The 19,046-nt window shown below is 39.2% G+C and overlaps 1 protein-coding gene across 1 annotated transcript in view; it reads right to left on the reverse strand.

The window, feature by feature from the left end:
• Window positions 1-12,329: 12,329 nt before the first annotated feature.
• FOXP1 (forkhead box P1) overlaps window positions 12,330-19,046 on the reverse strand; it is a 1,246,052-nt gene continuing 1,239,335 nt past the window's right edge. Inside the window, 1 exon segment of the mRNA XM_029601088.1 lies at window positions 12,330-16,335. Coding sequence (XP_029456948.1) covers window positions 16,191-16,335 — 145 coding nt within the window. The 3' untranslated portion in view covers window positions 12,330-16,190.

Genomic DNA, 19,046 nt, shown 5'->3' on the forward strand with positions numbered 1-19,046 from the left:
TCCAGATAAGTGCAATATTTATTCACACATTTTTTTACATGTGCACGTGTGTTGCAGGGTACATTAGTGTGTATTTTGTAACCTGCCTATATCAGATACATGCAGGTTATAAAATACAGTGTATGGGCATGTGCATAGCTGTTTGAGAGTTATCCTCCTAATATCTTGTAAAAAACAATAAGTGCCAATGAAGACGTTATTTATGAACCTTTAACAATAACATTATAGCCCAAGTTTAATTTAGCTTGACTCAAAGGTCATGAAAGGCTGATTTTACTTGTTTCACTAGTCCTTTTATAAATGGTACACTTGCATTTTGAATATATATATATATATATATATATAGAGAGAGAGAGAGAGAGAGAGGCTTGCAAAAGTATTCGACCCCCTAAAGTGTCAGCAGATTTGTATAGATTAAAAATGACACTTTCACAGATTGTTCCAGACAGTATGTTTATTGCAAACCAGTATGCTGTTAAAGTAAATTTTCAAAGTCACAATTCATTATTTCTCTGCAATTTTTGTAAAATAAAATAATCTGAAAAATGCTTCTTGCATAAGTATTCAACCCCTGTACTGTGGAAGCTCCAAGTTTACACAGATGAAAGATATTGCCCAAACAATTGGCCTCTACCTGTGAATCATTAAAAAAAGGTCAGCTTTTCTGGATAAAAGACCCCCTAATTCCAGCACCATTGGTCAGATTGTGAATCTGAAGGAAAATTGTGAAAATGAAGACCAAAGAGTATTCTAAGGAAGTTAAAGATAAAGTTATAGACACGTAGAAGATAGGAAAAGACTATAAAATAATATCCAAGTGCTTGGATATTGCAGTGAACGATGTTGGATCAATTGTGAGGAAATGGAAGCTACAACATACCACCCAGAAACTGCCAAGACAGGGCCATCCCTCAAAACTCAGCATCAGAGCAAGAAGGAGACTTGTGAGAGAAGCCAGAGAGAGATCAACAATCACTTTGAAGGAGCTATGGAGTTATATGGCTGAGAGTGGAATGGAAATGCACCAGTCAACCATATCAAGAGCTCTGCATGGGAGGGTGGCTAGAAAAACTATTACTGAAGAAAAATCACATCAAAGCACATCTGGAGTTTGCCAGAAAGCATCATAGTGACCCAGCTAAAATGTGGAATTAGGTTTTGAGTCAGATGACCCAACTAATTCCGACCCAACTAAACCCCTCCCACTGCCCGACCCTACTTGCAAATCCAGCATAAATCAATCCTGTGTAAGAGATCTTGGAGTCCTCCTGGATCCACAAATGAACATGAAAAAATATGTGCGCTCCATTCTCAAAGATGGTTTCTATAAACTTAATGTCTTAAAAAATTTAAGCTCCTGCTTCACTCTCAAGACCTTCGCACTGTGATTCAAACCACTCTCCTATCCAAACTTGACTATTGTAATTCCCTCTTTCTAGGACTCCCCTATGCGACTATAAAACTGCTCCAAATGTTGCAAAATGCAACCGCCAGAATAACACCCGTAAAACAGACCATATCACCCCCATTCTGAAAGACCTGCACTGGCTCCCCATCCCATTCAGAATAACTTATAAAACACTAACCACTATACACAAGTCCATTCACTCTCACAACTCCCTGTGGCTGGATATACCTTTTAGTACTGTGCAACAGAACCGCCCTACAAGAACAGTTCACACAGGAACCCTGCACGTCCCTTCTCTGAAAATAGCACACCTCTCTTCTACTAGGGAACGAGCTCTTTCTATCGCCGGCCCCACAGGCTGGAATTCCATGCCCATGATGCTACGCATAGAATCCTGCCCAAATAAATTCAAAAAGAAATTAAAAACTTGGCTGTTTCAACAGGCCTACCCAGATTAGACTCCTTGCTATCCTGCCTCCGAGCCCTCTTCTAGGCTCTTACTTCCTTGAAGCCTTTACCCCCCACTTGCTGTACTTCTTGACTCTAGGCTTTTACCCCCCTTATTGTACTCTTGATCCAAGCTTCTACGTTGAGAACTACGTGTTCTTTCCCCTCTTTTCCCCCCTTTAATATATTGTAATCTCTTTACATCACTCTCTATTCTGTTGTAATTATCATGTTGAATTGTTGTAATTTTTCAGTTTTGAATTGTTGTAATTTTCAGTTTTGAATTTGCTATTTGATTGTGTTATTTATTCTTTCTTTTCAAACCTGCACTATCGTTGCCCAGTTGGCTTTGATTCCCCTCCCTTATCTCCTTGTTTTAATGTATTTTCCACTCATTTTGGTAAAATGTGAACCGGCATGATGTTGCTCACTAATGCCGGTATATAAGAGCTATTAAATAAATAATAATAAATAAAAATAATAAAAAAATGGAGCTTTTTGGCCAAAATTCAAAACACGGGATTGGTAACTTTGAAATAGCTGTGCGGGTGTATATGTATGTGCATATGCCGGCTTGCGCCAAAGTACTTGGCCATATTATAACATAGGCACGTATATGCACACATGGTATAACATAGGCTGTATACGTGTACATGTGCACAATTTTATATGAACACATGCATGATTGCAAATGCCGGCTCTACTGCTTAAGTGGGGGAATTTTAGTAGATGTGTGCCAATGCAATTACCAGTTTGTTCCCAGTTCATCCAAGTAAGGGACAGGACTTCCTAACCCCTCCCCTAGTTAAAGTCTCCCTTTTACTTTGTTAGCACAAACCCTTAAAATCCTGCTGATGAGCCTAGAACCTTGTATTTTATTACTTACACGCCATCTATAGCAGTAGTAAAGTTATGTGGCAGGGGACCCCAGATGTATAAATGCTTACGTGCACATTTCATGTTAAAATCCCAGAATGCCCTTGTCCTGCCCAGTCCACGCCCCACTCCTTTTTTGAAACTTATTTGTGTGCATACCAGGAGATATGTGCATACTCAGGAGCCTTTAACAATCTGTGCAGCATGCACTGGCCAGACATACTCGTGTATCTCCTGGTTTTGGTGCATGCCGGGTTTTTACAATTCATCCTTAAGTGTGGCACAAACCTAACACTAACTATTCCTCAGCAAACACCAACCCAACAGTAAAGTATGGGGGTGGCAGCATCATGTTGTGGGGATGCTTTTCCACAGCGGGGACTGGGCATCTCGTTAAAATTGAAGGATGGATGGAGGTGCTACATCCAGGGAGATACTGCAAGACAACCTGCTTCAGTCTACTAAAAAACTAAAACAGGAGAAAGTTCATCTTTCAGCCAAGGCCAAAGCAACACAGTAATGGTTGAACAACAAAGGGATGAATGTTCTACAATGGCCAAGTCAAAGTCCAGATATATATATATATATATATATATATATGGCACTATTTGAAAATTTCAGTCCATAAGTGTCATCCAATGAACGTGAACAACCTGGAGTAAATCTGCAAGGAAGAATGGGCAAAAATCACTCCCAAACAGTGGGCAAAGCTGGTGGAAACATCCCAACAGACTTAAAGCTGTTATTGCAGTATAAGGTGGTTCTACCAAATACTAGTCTGAAGGGGGTATGAATACTTATGCAAGCAGCATTTTTTTTATTTTTAATTTACAAAAAAATAGAGAAATAATGAATTGTGACTGAAAATTTACATTAAGAGCATACTGGTTTGCAATAAACATACCGTCTGGAACAAACTGTGTGTCATTTGTAATCTACACAAATCTGCTGACTTTTAGGCATTCTAATACCTTTTTCAAGCCACTGTATTTAGTATATATTACAATTATGTATGAAAAAGGTTGGTAAACTCTGCATGTTTCTATGGTGCAAATAAGACTAGTAGTTACTACAATATAAAAAATAATTAATTATTCAAATGTTAAGCATTTTGAGCATTTTTCAGTGCTTGTGAAAGATGGCTTCAGAGCTGGTTCAATCCATCTGGCTGTAGACATGACTGCCATGTAGAGTCCACACTTGGGCATGAGCCTGGCTTCTACCCTACTGAGAATAACCTTCATCCAAAGAGTGAGGTCAGTTTCCATATAATCAAAGTTGAAAAGTGCTAGAAAACCCACCCATAAGTAAGGATTTCACTTCAGTTTTATTTTTTTTTGTTTCATTGATTGATTTTCTGCTTTCATGATTCTGTTATTTGCTATTGGTGTTGAAATACCCATGTGGAATACAACATGTAAAAAAAGAAGTTGGATCTATCATAAAAACTGGCTGGATTTGCTAAAATTCCTAATCAAGTACATGTAGTGGAAAAGCTCACAGTTGCTCAGCAGTGCACTGTTTGGAAGGAGGTATCTTAGAAGGATACTAACATAACAAGGAAGTAGGGGCATGCCAATAAGTTACAATAAAGGCAAACGTAGTCCAGGTGCATTTAAGAAGAGTGCAGATTAAGTTAAAAAATTCCAAATTAGCTGTCAAATACTAGGAAGGTGTTAATTACAAACAAAGAAATGTAAGTATGCAAGTACATAAATGCTCGAGTTAGAATGTATAGCACTGAATGAAGATGTATACACAATTGGTATTTTAATAACCTGCTGGAAGGAGGATAATCAAATAGGATACTGTGATACCAAAGTATAAAATTATATTGCAATAAAGGGGTGGATCAAATTGATTGTGGTGGGGGTGGTGTGGTGGCATTATATGTAAAGAATGGCATATTGTCAATTGGGATAAAGATCCTGCAGGAGACTAAATGCACTGTGGAACCTTTATGGATAGAAATTCCATGTGCAATTAAGAAGAGTATAGCGAAGGAGGTATACTAACAGCTGCTTGCCAGAATGAACAGGGAGACAATGAAATGTTAATAGAAATTTGGAAAGTTAACAAATTTGGCAACACAGTAATAGGAGATTTCAATTACCCCAATATTGACGGAATAAATTTCACATCAGGACAAGCCATAGAAGTACAATTTCCAAATTTATTTATTTACACCTGCAAATTAACTTGAATAACTGATATTAAATGTGTTTAAAATTTAATTTTAAAAGCCTGGCACGCACCAAAATCAGAAGATGCATGCATAAGGGAGGATCACATGCGCCCACTGAAATTTAAAAGCCATCCAGATGCACACTTATCTCTCACTGCATGCCCATTCCACTTGATTTTAAAAAGAGGCATGGTCTGGGTGGGGTCTGGGCATTTTAGGGTGTGGCCAAGAAATGTGCACATAAATACTTACATACCCTGGGGTGAGCCGAGATCCACTGCCACATAAATTTACTTTTGCTAAGGAGGAGATGTAACTTGAAATGTAAATTAGCAATTTCTGCCGGGTTTAAAGGGTTTGGGGTAACTGGGATGTGTTTGGAGGACCTAAATTGTAACTGGGCAAACTGGTGAAACTGACAATGGTGTGGACATGCACTCGTTATAAAATACCCTGATTTACGCATTAGAGTCATAATTTGTATGCCTAGGCATGTGTCCTCTTAAAATTTGGTGCACATGTGCGCGCCGGGAGGCTATTTTACAATGTGCGCGAATATGCGCATGCACATTAGATAAGTACATTTTATAATACACATGCATTTGTACATGCAGGTTATAAAATATTATCCTATATCTGTGTTGCCATATATGCACATATATGCCACCACCCCACACACAGTTATCCTCCCTGATAAAATGAGGAAAATAGAAAGTGCAGTTGCAAAGGTCAACAGAACCCCTGCCATCCCCACCCTAGCCACATACACACCATGCAACACAGCATGTAAATAATGTAAGATAAATTGCTGTGCAACTTATTAAATTGAATATACCTAAAAATGTGCCAAAAATGTAAAGTCGGGTGGTAAAAATCCCAAACACCACCTATTTTTAGTACCCACCAAATACACTTGATTGCCTAAAAAATAACCCCCTACATTTGCAATTCATAAACCCCCTAGGATCAGAAGCTCTTGTTATAGCCAAAATAACTTTCCAAAAATGGAAAGAAGATCCAAATGAACAAAATAGGAAGAGCACAAGAACTGGCAAATTAGATGCAAAACATTGATAAGGCAGGCAAAAGGAATTTGAAAAAAAGCTTGTTGTAGAGGCAAAAATTCATAATAAAAACTTTTTCAAATACTTTTGAAGTAGGAAGCCTGTCAGAGTCAGCTGGTCCACTGAAGCGTATGAGAGACACTTAGGGAAGACAAGGCCATAGTGAAAAAACAAAGGTGAATTTTAAAAGCCATATGCGTGCCAAAACTTGGGAGATGGGCATGCATCTAGCACATGAGTATGTTCACCCCATTTTATAAACTGCCCACATGTGCACACAAGTACCAATGTGCAACTATCTTGCATCAAGAAAAAAAAGAGGCAGAATGTGGGTGGGGCATGGGCATTCCAGGACAGGGCAAAGAGATATGCATGCATGTAGCTACGTGTCTAGGCACGCGTCAGGGTCCATTTCAGCACAAATTTACTTCTGCTACAGATGAGGTTTGAGTCAGAATAAAACAATTGCTAGCCACATATGAACTGATTGAGAGATTTGGGTTAACTGGGGGCTTGAGGACCTAGCCAAAGACTGGGCAAACTGGTGGACAAACTGGAGAAACTGGTCATGGCCTGGACCTATGCCTGTTATAAAATTTCTACACATCCAGGTCTCAAAGCAGATATTTCCATGATGTGTGCATGCCCTTAAAATTAGGAGTACACATACATGCACCCAGCCTATTTTATAACATGTGCATACTTGCGCACACAATATAAAATTTCAGTGCATCTGGCTATGTGCTCATGTACACGTGTGGGTTACTGTACATATGAATATTTTGTTTTGGGGTTTACTGAGGAGGATGTTGAAGAGATATCTATGCTGAAAACAGTATTTAATAATGTTGATTCAGAGGAACTGAAACAAATCAGTGAACCTAGAAAATGTTACAGGGTAAACTGACAAACTAAAAAGGAGCAAATCATCTGGACCAGATAGGATACAGCATAGAGTTCTGAAAAAAAAAATCTTAAAAAATGAAATTGCAGACTTATTACTAGTAATTTGTAAACTATCATTAAAATCTTCTATTATACCTGAAAACTGAAGGGTCACCAATTTAATGCCAATCTTTAAAAAGGGCTCCGGGCTGATCTGAGAAACTATTGATAAGTGAGCCTGATTTCAGTGCCTGGAAATATCATAGAAACTATTCTAAAAACAAGTTACAGAACATATAGATAGACATGGTTTTAACAGGACACAGCCAACATGGATTTATCCTTAGAGGGTAATTTTGAAATCTGCATACTTTTGTGCATATATGGGAGCAGGTGCAAAATACATGCTGGAAAGTACATGCGGAGATTTGGAAATGAAATCTCTCATGTACTTTCACTCCCCCAACCTAAATCTGCCCTTTTTACATACAAATAGAAGTATGGAAACTAGAGGTGTGAATCGTGTAATCGATCGTCTTAACGATCGATTTTGGCTGGGGGGGTGGGAAATCTGATCGTCGAGGTTTTTTTTTTCTAAAAATCGTTAAAAATCGTAAATCGGGGGAGGGCGGGAAAACCGGCACACCAAAAAAACCCTAAAACCCACACGAACCTTTAAAACAAATCCCCCACCCTCCCGAACCCCCCCCCCCAAATGTTTTAAATTACCTGGGGTCCAGTGGGGGGGGGGGGGGTCCCGACGCGATCTCCTCCCGCTCTCTGGCCACCACTGCGTTGAGAAATGGCACCGGTGGCCCTTTGCCCTTATCATGTGACAGGGCAAAGGTAGCGCCGGCGCCATTTTGTTTCCTGGGTCCCGACGTCACGCGTGCGGGAGATCGCCCCCGGACCCCCACTGGACCCCCAGGGACCGTCGCCTGTATGACATAGTGAGGGCAAAGGTAGCGCCGGCGCCATTTTGAAGATTGGCAATACGGCCCGCTTGCAGGAGGAAGCTCCCGGACCCCCACTGGACTTTTGGCAAGTCTTGTTGGGGGTCAGGAGGCCCCCCCCAAGCTGGCCAAAAGTCCCTGGGGGTCCAGCGGGGGTCCGGGGGCGATCTCCCGCATGCGTGACGTCGGGAGCCAGGAAACAAAATGGCGCCGGCGCTACCTTTGCCCTGTCACATGATAAGGGCAAAGGGCCACCGGCGCCATTTCTCAACGCAGCGGTGGCCAGAGAGCGGGAGGAGATCGCGTCGGGACCCCCCCCCCACTGGACCCCAGGTAATTTAAAACATTTTGGGGGGGGGGGGTTCGGGAGGGTGGGGGATTTGTTTTAAAGGTTCGGGTGGGTTTAGGGTTTTTTTGGTGTGCCGGTTTTCCCGCGCCCTATTTAACGATACAATACAAATGCCCCTGACGATAAATCGGGGGCATTTGTATTGTATCGCATATCTAACGATTTTGGACGATTTTAAAATTATCTGACGATAATTTTAATTGTTCAAAAACGATTCACATCCCTAATGGAAACTGTGAAATAGCACTCATCCTTTTACTTGCACGGGGGGGCGTGACGGGGCAATTTTCAAAGGGTCTTTTAACATGGATAAAGTTTTGAATACTGTCCCCTTAAAGTCTGTGTAGTAAAGCATGTTATCTTTTTCGCAAACATTAACATGGGTCATTCAAGCTATAATGCATATTAACATTTGTGCTAATTAGTGGATGTAATACAACCTAATGCAAAATTGAAATGAGCTACTCAGATGCAAGTAAATGCTAACTAGCTAGTTTAAAATTACCAGATTACTTCAATATGCATTAACGCATCTGCTTTAATGCCTTTAGCACAAAAATATTAACTACACTTCTAGTGATGTAGTTAAGTTTATGCTTAAACTCAGATGTATTAGTTAATGCAAGAAACAGCTTTTAATGCTCAACACAGTTAAGGCTTTACTCCTTTTAGCATAACAAATGGCAACTGCTCTGCTAATGAGAGTGTGTTAACTGCTGATTTTTAATGCATTTCAGTTTCTAGGCCCCGTAGTATGGAATATAGTCAGAAAGCAATTTCAATATTGACAGGTTGATTTCAAAAGTTTTGCAAAAATGCTCACATATGCATATATATATGCGCTGTCCAAGAGCAACACAGATTTTAAAAAGTTGCAAATTATGCATGTATGTACGCATGTGCACGGGACGAATAAGGGGATGATAAAGGGGCAGGGCCAACACTTACATGCATATCTCTGTATTTTAAAACCAAAACCTGCAGTGCACCTATGCGAGATATCTGTGTAATTTTACTTCTGCTCCTGATGAAGAGCAAGTCTATAGATCTCAACTGTTAGGGTTTATAGGACAAGGTGAGGGGTCCAGATCAACTGGGTGGCATGCAGGATGAAGAACCAGAAGGGTCTGAATGACATCAATATTACCTGGACAAACTGGTAGACTAACTGGAAAACTGAGAAAGTGGTTCTCACGAGCATGTTTTAAAATCCACATACATACGGGTGTAAAAGCCAACAAACTCCCATGGAAGACATGCACTAGCTGTGCTGGAGTAACCTCTTAAAATTAGGAGCATACTTATATTCAGTTGGTGCATTTTAAACATATGCACGCATGATTAAAAATTCCAGCATATCTTTGCTCACATACCAATATGTGCATATATGGGTGCATGTACGCATGTTTTAAAATTACCATCTGAGAGTGCTGGATTAACAAGTAAATTTTCAAAGGCCTGCATGTGCAAATAGCGGGGTTTACGTGCGACTGGGGCTTGCATGCTCTAAGCGCATTTTTCAATGGGCCCAACCATACGTGTAAACATCTGTACGCACCAAAATGCTGGGCCTCTTTAAAGGGGCGAGCTGGGGGACAGGCTGGGACAGCGCCATTTAACGCAGATTACTTCTGCTCCACCGGATCAGTAAGTACTGACATAAAAAATTTGGGGTTAGGTTTAGGGGGTAGGGAGGAGAGGGGAAGAGGGAGGAAGGTTAGGTAGTGGGGTAGGGAAGTTCCCTCCCAGTCCGCTCCTTAATTGGAGCGGACTGGGAGGGAACTGGGGGAGGCTTGAATGCGTCGCCGCACATATTTAGCGAAAATTCCCCCCCCCCCCCCCCCCATGCACCATCCGCACATGCGCATATAGGGTAGATGTTAATCTCGAAACTTACTTCAGCCCTGGGGCTGAAGTGGTGCGCACCGGCTGACTGCCAGCGCACGATCCCCGGCACAGCGGTTAATATGGCCGCTGTGCCGGGAGCCTGACCCCGCCCCATCCCTTTTTGCAAGCCCCGGGACTTAACACGCGTTCTGGGGCTTTACGTGCATCGCTGGGCCTTTTTAAAATAGGCCCGGCGCGTGTAACCTTTTAAAAATCTGGCCCATAGATTTTAAAATTCAGTATGCATGTGCGCGCGGCCATTGGAGTTTATAACATGCACACGTTACAAAATCGGCGCGTCCATGTGCACATGCCGGGAACTGTGCGCACACAAGGACGGCTGCACGCTGCTTTTAAAATCAACCCCTAAGTGTATAATGCAAGATAATACATGTGCCATAAACCTGAAAGAATCCATCAACTTCATTATTGAAGTCAAAATAACTGTTTGTTTTGTGTTTGTTCATTGGATGTGATTAAGGGTGCATATCATCATTTTGAGACTAGGAGCCAATGTCACAACTTCCATATTCTGTAGTTTTCAAACTTTTCCAGTTGCCAGTTTAATAAATTTAGTAACCCAAAGAAGGTAAGTAATGAGTGCTTCTTAAGTCATGAGGGGACCTTAGTAATAATAAAGTTTTAAAAAATGCATCAAATTCATACTAATTTCTATGTGCTTTTTTGTCGCAACTTCACTTGTTTCTTCCTGAAATTCCTGTAGTTATGCAAAATAATTTAATGGGAGAATACTTTTAATAAAATCATTTGCCCTAATCTGAACATTTATCATTTTATGCAAAGAGATTTCTTGATGAGAATATTATAGACAATACATGGTTTTTGACATTAGCGTTTTATTTGGATGGCTAATCTTGCAGATGTGAAACTTTCATGAATTATTCATCAAAGTACTCTGCTATGAAATTTGAGTTTCTAAATAATGCCAGATATCAAACATTTTTCTTTAGCAAATTTGAATAAGTGCGTGCTCACTTTGGAAAAAGTGTAAGATATTTTTGTTTAAACAGTTTGTCACAAAATAAAGTTTCACTTTGAACTTGGTAATTGAGTTCATACACCCGTAATTTGCTTCTAGTGCTTTGACACAAGCAGCATACAGCAAACATATAGAAGAGGCAGTTACTGCAAGAAAATTTAGGACATGGCAACTTGAACTACCAGTGTGAACAACCAGCATTTTTATTGCATTTGAGAATGCTATGTCAGTAATTAGTACTGACTACACAACATTTTTATTGTCTGCTTCAACAGACATGGAATGATGGAATTACAGTGGATGTAAGGAATGAGTTTCTTGTATGCCTTATTAAAATATTGTTACTGGCAGCACACACACATGAAGCACCATGCTAACAGTCTGGACTGTACCATTTTCATCAAGGCTTATGAATAGCAAATATTTTAAACTCCATTGGGCCTGTTATACAGTAGGCAGGTATAATGACAAAATCTAACTCAAGAGTAGAATGCACATTCAAGATGATATATCCTGAATTGAACTGTGGGCACAGTAACCAAAGGTATTAAAAAGACCTGAACACATCCTTCATGCTACACAGACAGCACCATCTCGCAACAGGTAGAAGACAATTTGTTCCAAACTTATTTGAAATGTAAAATGATCTAAAACAGTAATAGGATCAGTGTTGCTACCCTATCTCTGGATTATCATGATATGCTGATCCAATCATGCCTCTTAATTGTTTTCTTTACATCTCCCTTTCTAATGAACTATATTGAACAATAAATATCTGAATCCTTAAACATACTTAAGGGCCCTTATGTCCTGCATCAGCATGTATCATTAGCTGATGCGGGTCACAAGCAACAAGTCTGCTTGAGAAGCCTTCATGAGCTTTATTGAAATGGCACTTTTTCATTCCTTTGTCTTCCAGGACTACAAAACATTAAGAAATGGAAAACCAGATCTAGAACCCACATGAAGGGCATGAAGTTACTGCTCACTAACATTGGGGTGGTTTTCTTATTCAGGTCATTAGGTTTTAGAAACCCTGCCTTGATTGTTGATCTCCAGATAACTAATATCCATGAGATAAATTTGCATTTACTGGGGCTCCAATGCCATACAAATTTATCTCTTGGATATTTATGGTGGATATCACAAAAGCCTGACTGGCCACTGGGGTCACCCAGACAGGTTTCAGAAGCCCTGTTTTAGGGGCAGTGTGGGCACCAGTGCCCTAACTGCAGACAAATTTAGAAAAGGAAAGTTTGATTGTAAGCATTTTTCTACATAAGCCTTGATTATTTCATCTTACTGCTAGTCAGATGCAGAAACCTGGCAGGTCTTACATTTACAAACATTTTCTGTGAACAAGGAAGGCTGGGACTCTCATTCCTGACAGCGGTTTTACCTGATACATGGTACTACTTTCAGAATGTACGCTTTTCTTTGAGAAAAAAAAAACATGTAACAAATTGTCTTTACATCTTGGCACCTTGTAAAGTTTTTTTTTATACAAAAAGTTGATAGTTTGACACTCCCCCATTATTCATCACTACTTCACTGATAAACTTTGAAAGTGTGACCTTGGAATTATCATGCAAAATATTTACTGCAGTAGGAGAACACACTTCAAAACATCTTTTTTTTTCTCTTTTTTAAATGTATGAACCTTTTTTTTTTTTTTTTTAAGACAGCTGGAAAAGGCAGTGGTAGGATAACATAAGGGGTGGAAAAGTATATAAAAAAGAAAAAACAGCTTAAACAAAAACTGTACAAAATGCATTGATAGAAAAAAATCTACTATGTTACAATTTAAAAGCAAAAACAAAAGAAAAACAACAAAGTACAAAATCGAAACAAAAAAAAAGTTGGGGAATATGCTCCCACGTCAGCAAAAGTCATCCATTATACTTAAAGCAAGGATAACTAAATATGTGTGCAGCACAGTCTGCAATTCCATTACATACAGTAGGGTTTTTTTCTTCAAAGCAAATTTGTTTTTAGTATAATTAATATAAAGCAGTTGCACAGAAAGCAAAGGTATTCCAAACAAACAAGTCTGCATTTATTCCTATTTTCAGGAATATCTTTAAAAAAAAAAAAAAAAAAAAAAAAGACCCATTCTCTCTCAAAAGACAAAGACTCATACAGACGCACTGGGATACATATGTACAATGTAAGAAACCCCACCCTACAGAAGCAATGCTATACCCAAAGGCCTATAGAACAAGAAATGTAAAATAAACCCAGAAAAATAAAACCTAGTGATGTTTACTTAATATAAAGCCTGAGATTTTCTGATTCTTCTGCAAGACTGGGACACTTGCAAGATATGTAAAATCTAAATTTTTCTTTTCTGTTTATTGAGTTATTTGTTTTTGTATTATTTTCTTTTTTGCTACAGCCTTTAGACTAAGCATGCAAGACATACAGCTAAGTGCAACTGAGTGAAATGTATTTTATTTAATCATTCACTAAAGATTTGAACTGAGGTATGTGTACTAACAGTTTCTCATGCTGTTATCTTTATTCATGTCTAGCTACACATGCTGAGAATCAACTAATCTACCAACTTTTTAAAAATTAGTTTCAATATCCCCTTTTGAATACCAGCAAACCACTCAGTAAAGAAGTGCCAGGATCAGTGCACGATCCCCTCTGACTGCTGACTGCACATCATGAAGCTGTCTGGGTTGAATTCAAATAAAAATGTTCCAAGTGACCACAGACTGCCCTTTTTTGTCTTTTTTTTTTTTTTTTTTAAAGAGAAAGCATAGTCAAGCTGAAAAATAACTGACAGTGAAGGTTCTTATACCAAAGTTTACGAGGGAAAAGGAGTGTCATTTTCATGAAAAAATAAAACATAAAACGGCTAACAATTTATACATTGGTGAGGGAACTGTGCCAAAATAAACCAAAACTAAAGAGGTGACCCCCAGCACAATTCATAAAACAAAAGTGGGGTGTAATCCTTAAAAACTAAGAACAGTTTCTTTAGTCCTTCTAGGTGGGCCAGTTGAATTGTTGAAGCTGGTCTACTGCTCTCTGTATCTGTGTGGTCTCCTTTAATTGACACACTCAACTTGCCAGGAGGGAAGGCTCGCCTTTTAAGACTATTCCCTAGCTTCATCCGCAGCAGGTCGCATAGTTTTCCCCTTTGCTATGCCTAGTTTGGTCACTGTAGAGGAATCAAACTGAAAAGCAACAGCTTTGGTTAAGACATCTATTGGCCTTCTACCTTTACTATAATAAAGGAGGAGCTCTCCACCCCCCACCCCCCAGTCCCCTCCTCTTATTAGGGTAATAAGCCCACTTTTTATCATGTCCCTCTAAAATCTTTCACCTCCTTTGATCAACAATAAGAGGATATTTGGCTTCGTATGATAAAGCATGTAATAGAGAAACATAATTTACCTTTGTGTAATATCTTTGGTAATTTTAGGAAATAAAAAAAGGTGTGAACGCAAATATAAATTAAGCTGTAAAAGGCTTTTGAACCAAAATAATTAAAAAAAAAAATAAAAGCACTACAGGTCCTACATAAATAAACGAGTGACTAAAGAGTGGTTGCTGTACAATTTTATAGGTGTTATGTGACTTCTGCTTGTATGGAGTAGTGACCTAAAATTAACTGCAATGTTTGCCTCAATGAACATCGCAGGCTTGCAAGGCAAGCTTCGGTTCCACACTTCTCCTAACCTCTGCCATCTTCTATTATTGGGTTCAGACACTGGCTAGTGAAAGACTGCAGGTCTTAACTGCAGTACAGCCAAAATTATTAACATTTCTATCACTGGGCCCGGTCCTGGCTAGCTCCCGTACAACAAGTTCATCCTGAAATTTAAGTTAGTATTCATCGCTGTTGATACACCAAGCAGCATAATACATACCAAGACCATTACCACATACAGAAAGATACATTTATGAAATAATGGTAATATTTTTTTTCTTTTAAATTATACATTCAAAATTTCTGCCGGTACCCATGTTGGTAATGATAGAAACAGCAGAAACTAAGCTGCCAGCACAGTTAGCCTATTGAAGAGTCAACCATAGTAGCCTTAAATAGCTGATGGAGTGACAACTCCCAACTTCTGAATTATGGGGATTTTGTCGATTTTGTCTTTCCTTGCTCAGTGTTCACCATTACTGCCAAACCCCTTCCCCCCCAAAAAAAAATACTGCTTTGTGAAATGAACCTGTGTTGCTTTATACAATGTTCCTATGTCCGTCTGTCATTCATTCTCATGCTTGTGGTACTCCACTGTTGCGCACAGAGGGTCTTCATCATGCGTAGTGCAGCATTTGGGACCATTCAACAAAAAAATTGAAAAATAAAATTATGGAAAGATTTCCATGTTTTTAAAGAACACATGGCAACTCCATGTGACATCTGAAGGAAAGTGGAATGATTGACAAACTACGAACAAGTAAATGACATTCAGCTTCATATAATAAAAACACCTATTAACATTCATCACAAAAGTACAGAAAACATATAGCCTCAAAGAGGCCTTGGGCCTGAGCTAAGGCCTGAGGTCAGAACTTAAAATGGTGTAGTAGAAGCAAAAAGCAATACATTAAAAAGTTTGGGATAATTATTCTGCCTCCCTGCCCTCCCAGTACACATACAAAGGCCTTTCCCCATCCCCAATGGAAGCAAAATAATTGAATTAAAGGCAGTGATAATCAGGTTAACATGCAGTACTGTGCAAATATATTGTCCATTGGAATCCTTAAAATCCTGGGTGTAGGTTTGACCCGCAGTGTAGGTGTACATGCTCAGTAGGAGGTTCTCAGTTTCCACACTGGCAGGTCTGCAGCCCAAAGTCTGCTGTTAAGTGTGTGAACAAATGTATCGGTTTAGCAAATTTACAACACTGATGTTGACTGTAAGAGAGGAAAAATCCCAAGTACCAAACAAGTCCATCCAATGCACATAAAGTACAAATTCCTTTTTTCAACAAAAAGTAGAAAAATCAAAAATACTCCCAAACGGGATACGTGATGGCACAAAAAGTTAACACGTCTCATAGTTGTCAAAATGGACCGAGAATCCTCCAGACTGTACAACGGAGAGATTTCACAGCTACAGTTGATTTTTTTTCCAATCTTCATTCTCAGGATAATGATTACAAGACATATTCATTCCATGTCCTCATTTACAGGTTCATCTTCATAATCTCTGTCAGGATCAAAATCTGGACTATGGTTGGCTGTTGTCACTAAGGAAAGTGGAACTTCATTCTCATCTGGGTCTAATGGTTCTTCTTTGACATGCACATGGTGCCTATAAAAAAAAAATGTGGGGGGTGGGAAATGGGGAGAAGAGAAAAATAATATAAGAATTTTCCAAATTCTTCATTCTGTTAACATTTTAAGACAAAAGTCACAGTTCTATTACAGATAAGAAAACAAATCCAACTGTTAACACTTCCTTTTGCGCACATTATTTCAAAACTATTGTGTATTAGGATGTGAAACTGGTGAGAAATAAAAACAAGTCACTAAATAAAAATGGAATCAGTAAAGCAAAACTATGACTTGTCAGACTACTAAGCTTGAGGAGGCTGGGCTAATAGTCATTGCTTGCTGTGTGCTCTGCTTCCCTCGTTAATATGCACATACTGTGAGTCAACTCTCCAGAGGACGACCCCAACTGAGGTTCTATCATTAATCAACTTCAAGCCAACACAGTACAGAGGCACCATGATACATGCTTTAAACTCCAAATTAATGCATATTTTTACAAACTGTCAATAAGGGAAGAAAAGCCCTGCCAGGAAACACAAACGGAGAGGAAAAAGCCTCGCTCAACACAACAATATGATAAGAAAGCAGAGCCCTAACTAGAATAATAACACTGTCAGCTGTAAACAAGGCATAACATGATCCCTAGCTCATGGTGGGCAAAAGGACGCACTAAAGAGATGAGATCTGCCAAATTTCTCATTACGGGATAGTGCAATGGATAACCCGCAGGGACACGTGGGTCCGTTGTTTGAAGCCACTATGATAACAATTGAAAAATGTTGTTCGTAAATCATATTTACAACAAACCCTTTACAGATATGAGCAATTGTTTTTCTTAAGTGGCTTTAGTCATGTAAAATACCCAAGTGAGTTAATATAATCTGGCTGCTGGGGCCAGATAGAAAACGAGTATGGTTTCTGTGGACATTATCTGCTCTTGGTAATAGGAAGTAGCTATATATGCCCTGCATGCTTTTGATACAGTTGATTTTCAATGCACTTCCTGTTCTCCAGTCCTAATGAATTAAACTCCCACTCTACCTCTTGCTGAGTGGCATCTACCACCCACAGGCTTGGTTATTTTTTCTATCCTACTCAGATTAACACTTTCAAGTAGGCTACTGCAGGAATGAACTACAAATTTCAATTTAAAACAGATATTAAGGCAATACAAATGAATTACATCTAGGTCAGATGGCATGAATGCTTAAGGATCTCTTATACTAGATATTACTGAAAAGAAGGCCTTATAAATATCCAGCACAACGTTACCTTCATAATTTTAACAAGCACTAAGTGCAGCTCTACTTAATGTCACCTTGCTGCTGCTTGTTTAGATGTAGCTGGCTATATTTTCTCTACTGGATGCGTAAACTTCATATTCCTATAGGAGGTAAACCCATGTGAGAACATTATAATTAAAAAAAAATAATTGTATCCAGTGGTTTCTTCCTGTGCCTCTGAGCTTCCAGCTCAAGCAGAACCAGGATAGGGATCTGGTGCCACAAGCCTTCACTCACAACTATCCTATTTTATAACCTCTTCTAAATTTATTTTAATCTGATTATTTCAGTAATAGTCCTCAGCTTCTGGAATGCACAGTCCATCTGAGCCACCCTTGGTTTTTACAACACCCAATTTCAAGTGTACTGGGATTTTCAGCCTGATGTCCTATGACTCTGTACGCCTAAGAGGACTGAAACTGGTTTGTGCTGATTGTGTAGAATAACTAATTAAAATAAATTCTGTAATTCTAATGTACAGCTTTCGGTCATCTGACAAGACCACCCAATGGCATGGACTGATGTGTGGAAAGTCTCCTCGCTATCTCATCTGTACCCAATTATGTTAACTATCTTCCAAATCTCGGGACACACTCACTTTTCTAAGTTTATTATGGTCTGTCACTTACACTTTCTAATTTTGTAATTTATCCTGAGGGGCTGCCAGGTTCCACAGCCCCTCCCCCTCTCATTTATCTACCTTCCACCTAAGATAGTAGGCCTGGGCAGCTCAGGTGCCCTTACCAGCTGCGAGGGTTCAAAAGAAGTCTTCTCTGAGACTATCCCTGAACACTGCTCTAGGACCAACAAGGATGCCAGTTTTGGTATTAGATTAATGCTACTAGTTTACTATATCTAATTTTATACAGTTGTGCTCATAGGTTTACATACCCCTGCCAGAATTTGTAAGATGTGTAGCATTTTAAGTGATCAGATATTTATTTTATTATTTTTATATACTGACATTTGATCTGAGATATCACATTGGTTTACATTCAGGTACTGTAGGTATTTCCCTATCCCCAGAGCTTACAATTGAAGTTTTGTACCTGAGGCAATGAGGGTAAAGTGACTTGCCCAAGGTCACAAGGAGTGACAGCAGGACTCGAACCCTGGTCTCCTGATTTTTAGCCCAATGCTCTAACCACTAGGCTATTCCTCCTCCCTGAATATAACATCTGCTAGTTTTAATGTGATTCAAATTAAACTATTATGCAGCACAGAATAGCACAATCATTAAACAAACCATAGCAATACTGGAAAAAATAAAATGGTCCTGTTCAAAAGTTTGCACACCCTTAGTTCTTAATATTGTGCATTGCCCCCTTTTACATCAATGATGGCTTGCAGTGAATGAGGCCCTTTATTTTCTTATGTGGTAAAGCTGCCCATTCCTTTTGGCAAAAAGCCTCCAGATCCAGTAAATTCTTTGGTTGTCTACCATGAATTGCATTGTTTGAGTTCT

This window comes from Rhinatrema bivittatum, chromosome 4 (genome assembly GCF_901001135.1).
Source record: "Rhinatrema bivittatum chromosome 4, aRhiBiv1.1, whole genome shotgun sequence".
Classification (NCBI taxonomy): Eukaryota; Metazoa; Chordata; class Amphibia; order Gymnophiona; family Rhinatrematidae; genus Rhinatrema; species Rhinatrema bivittatum.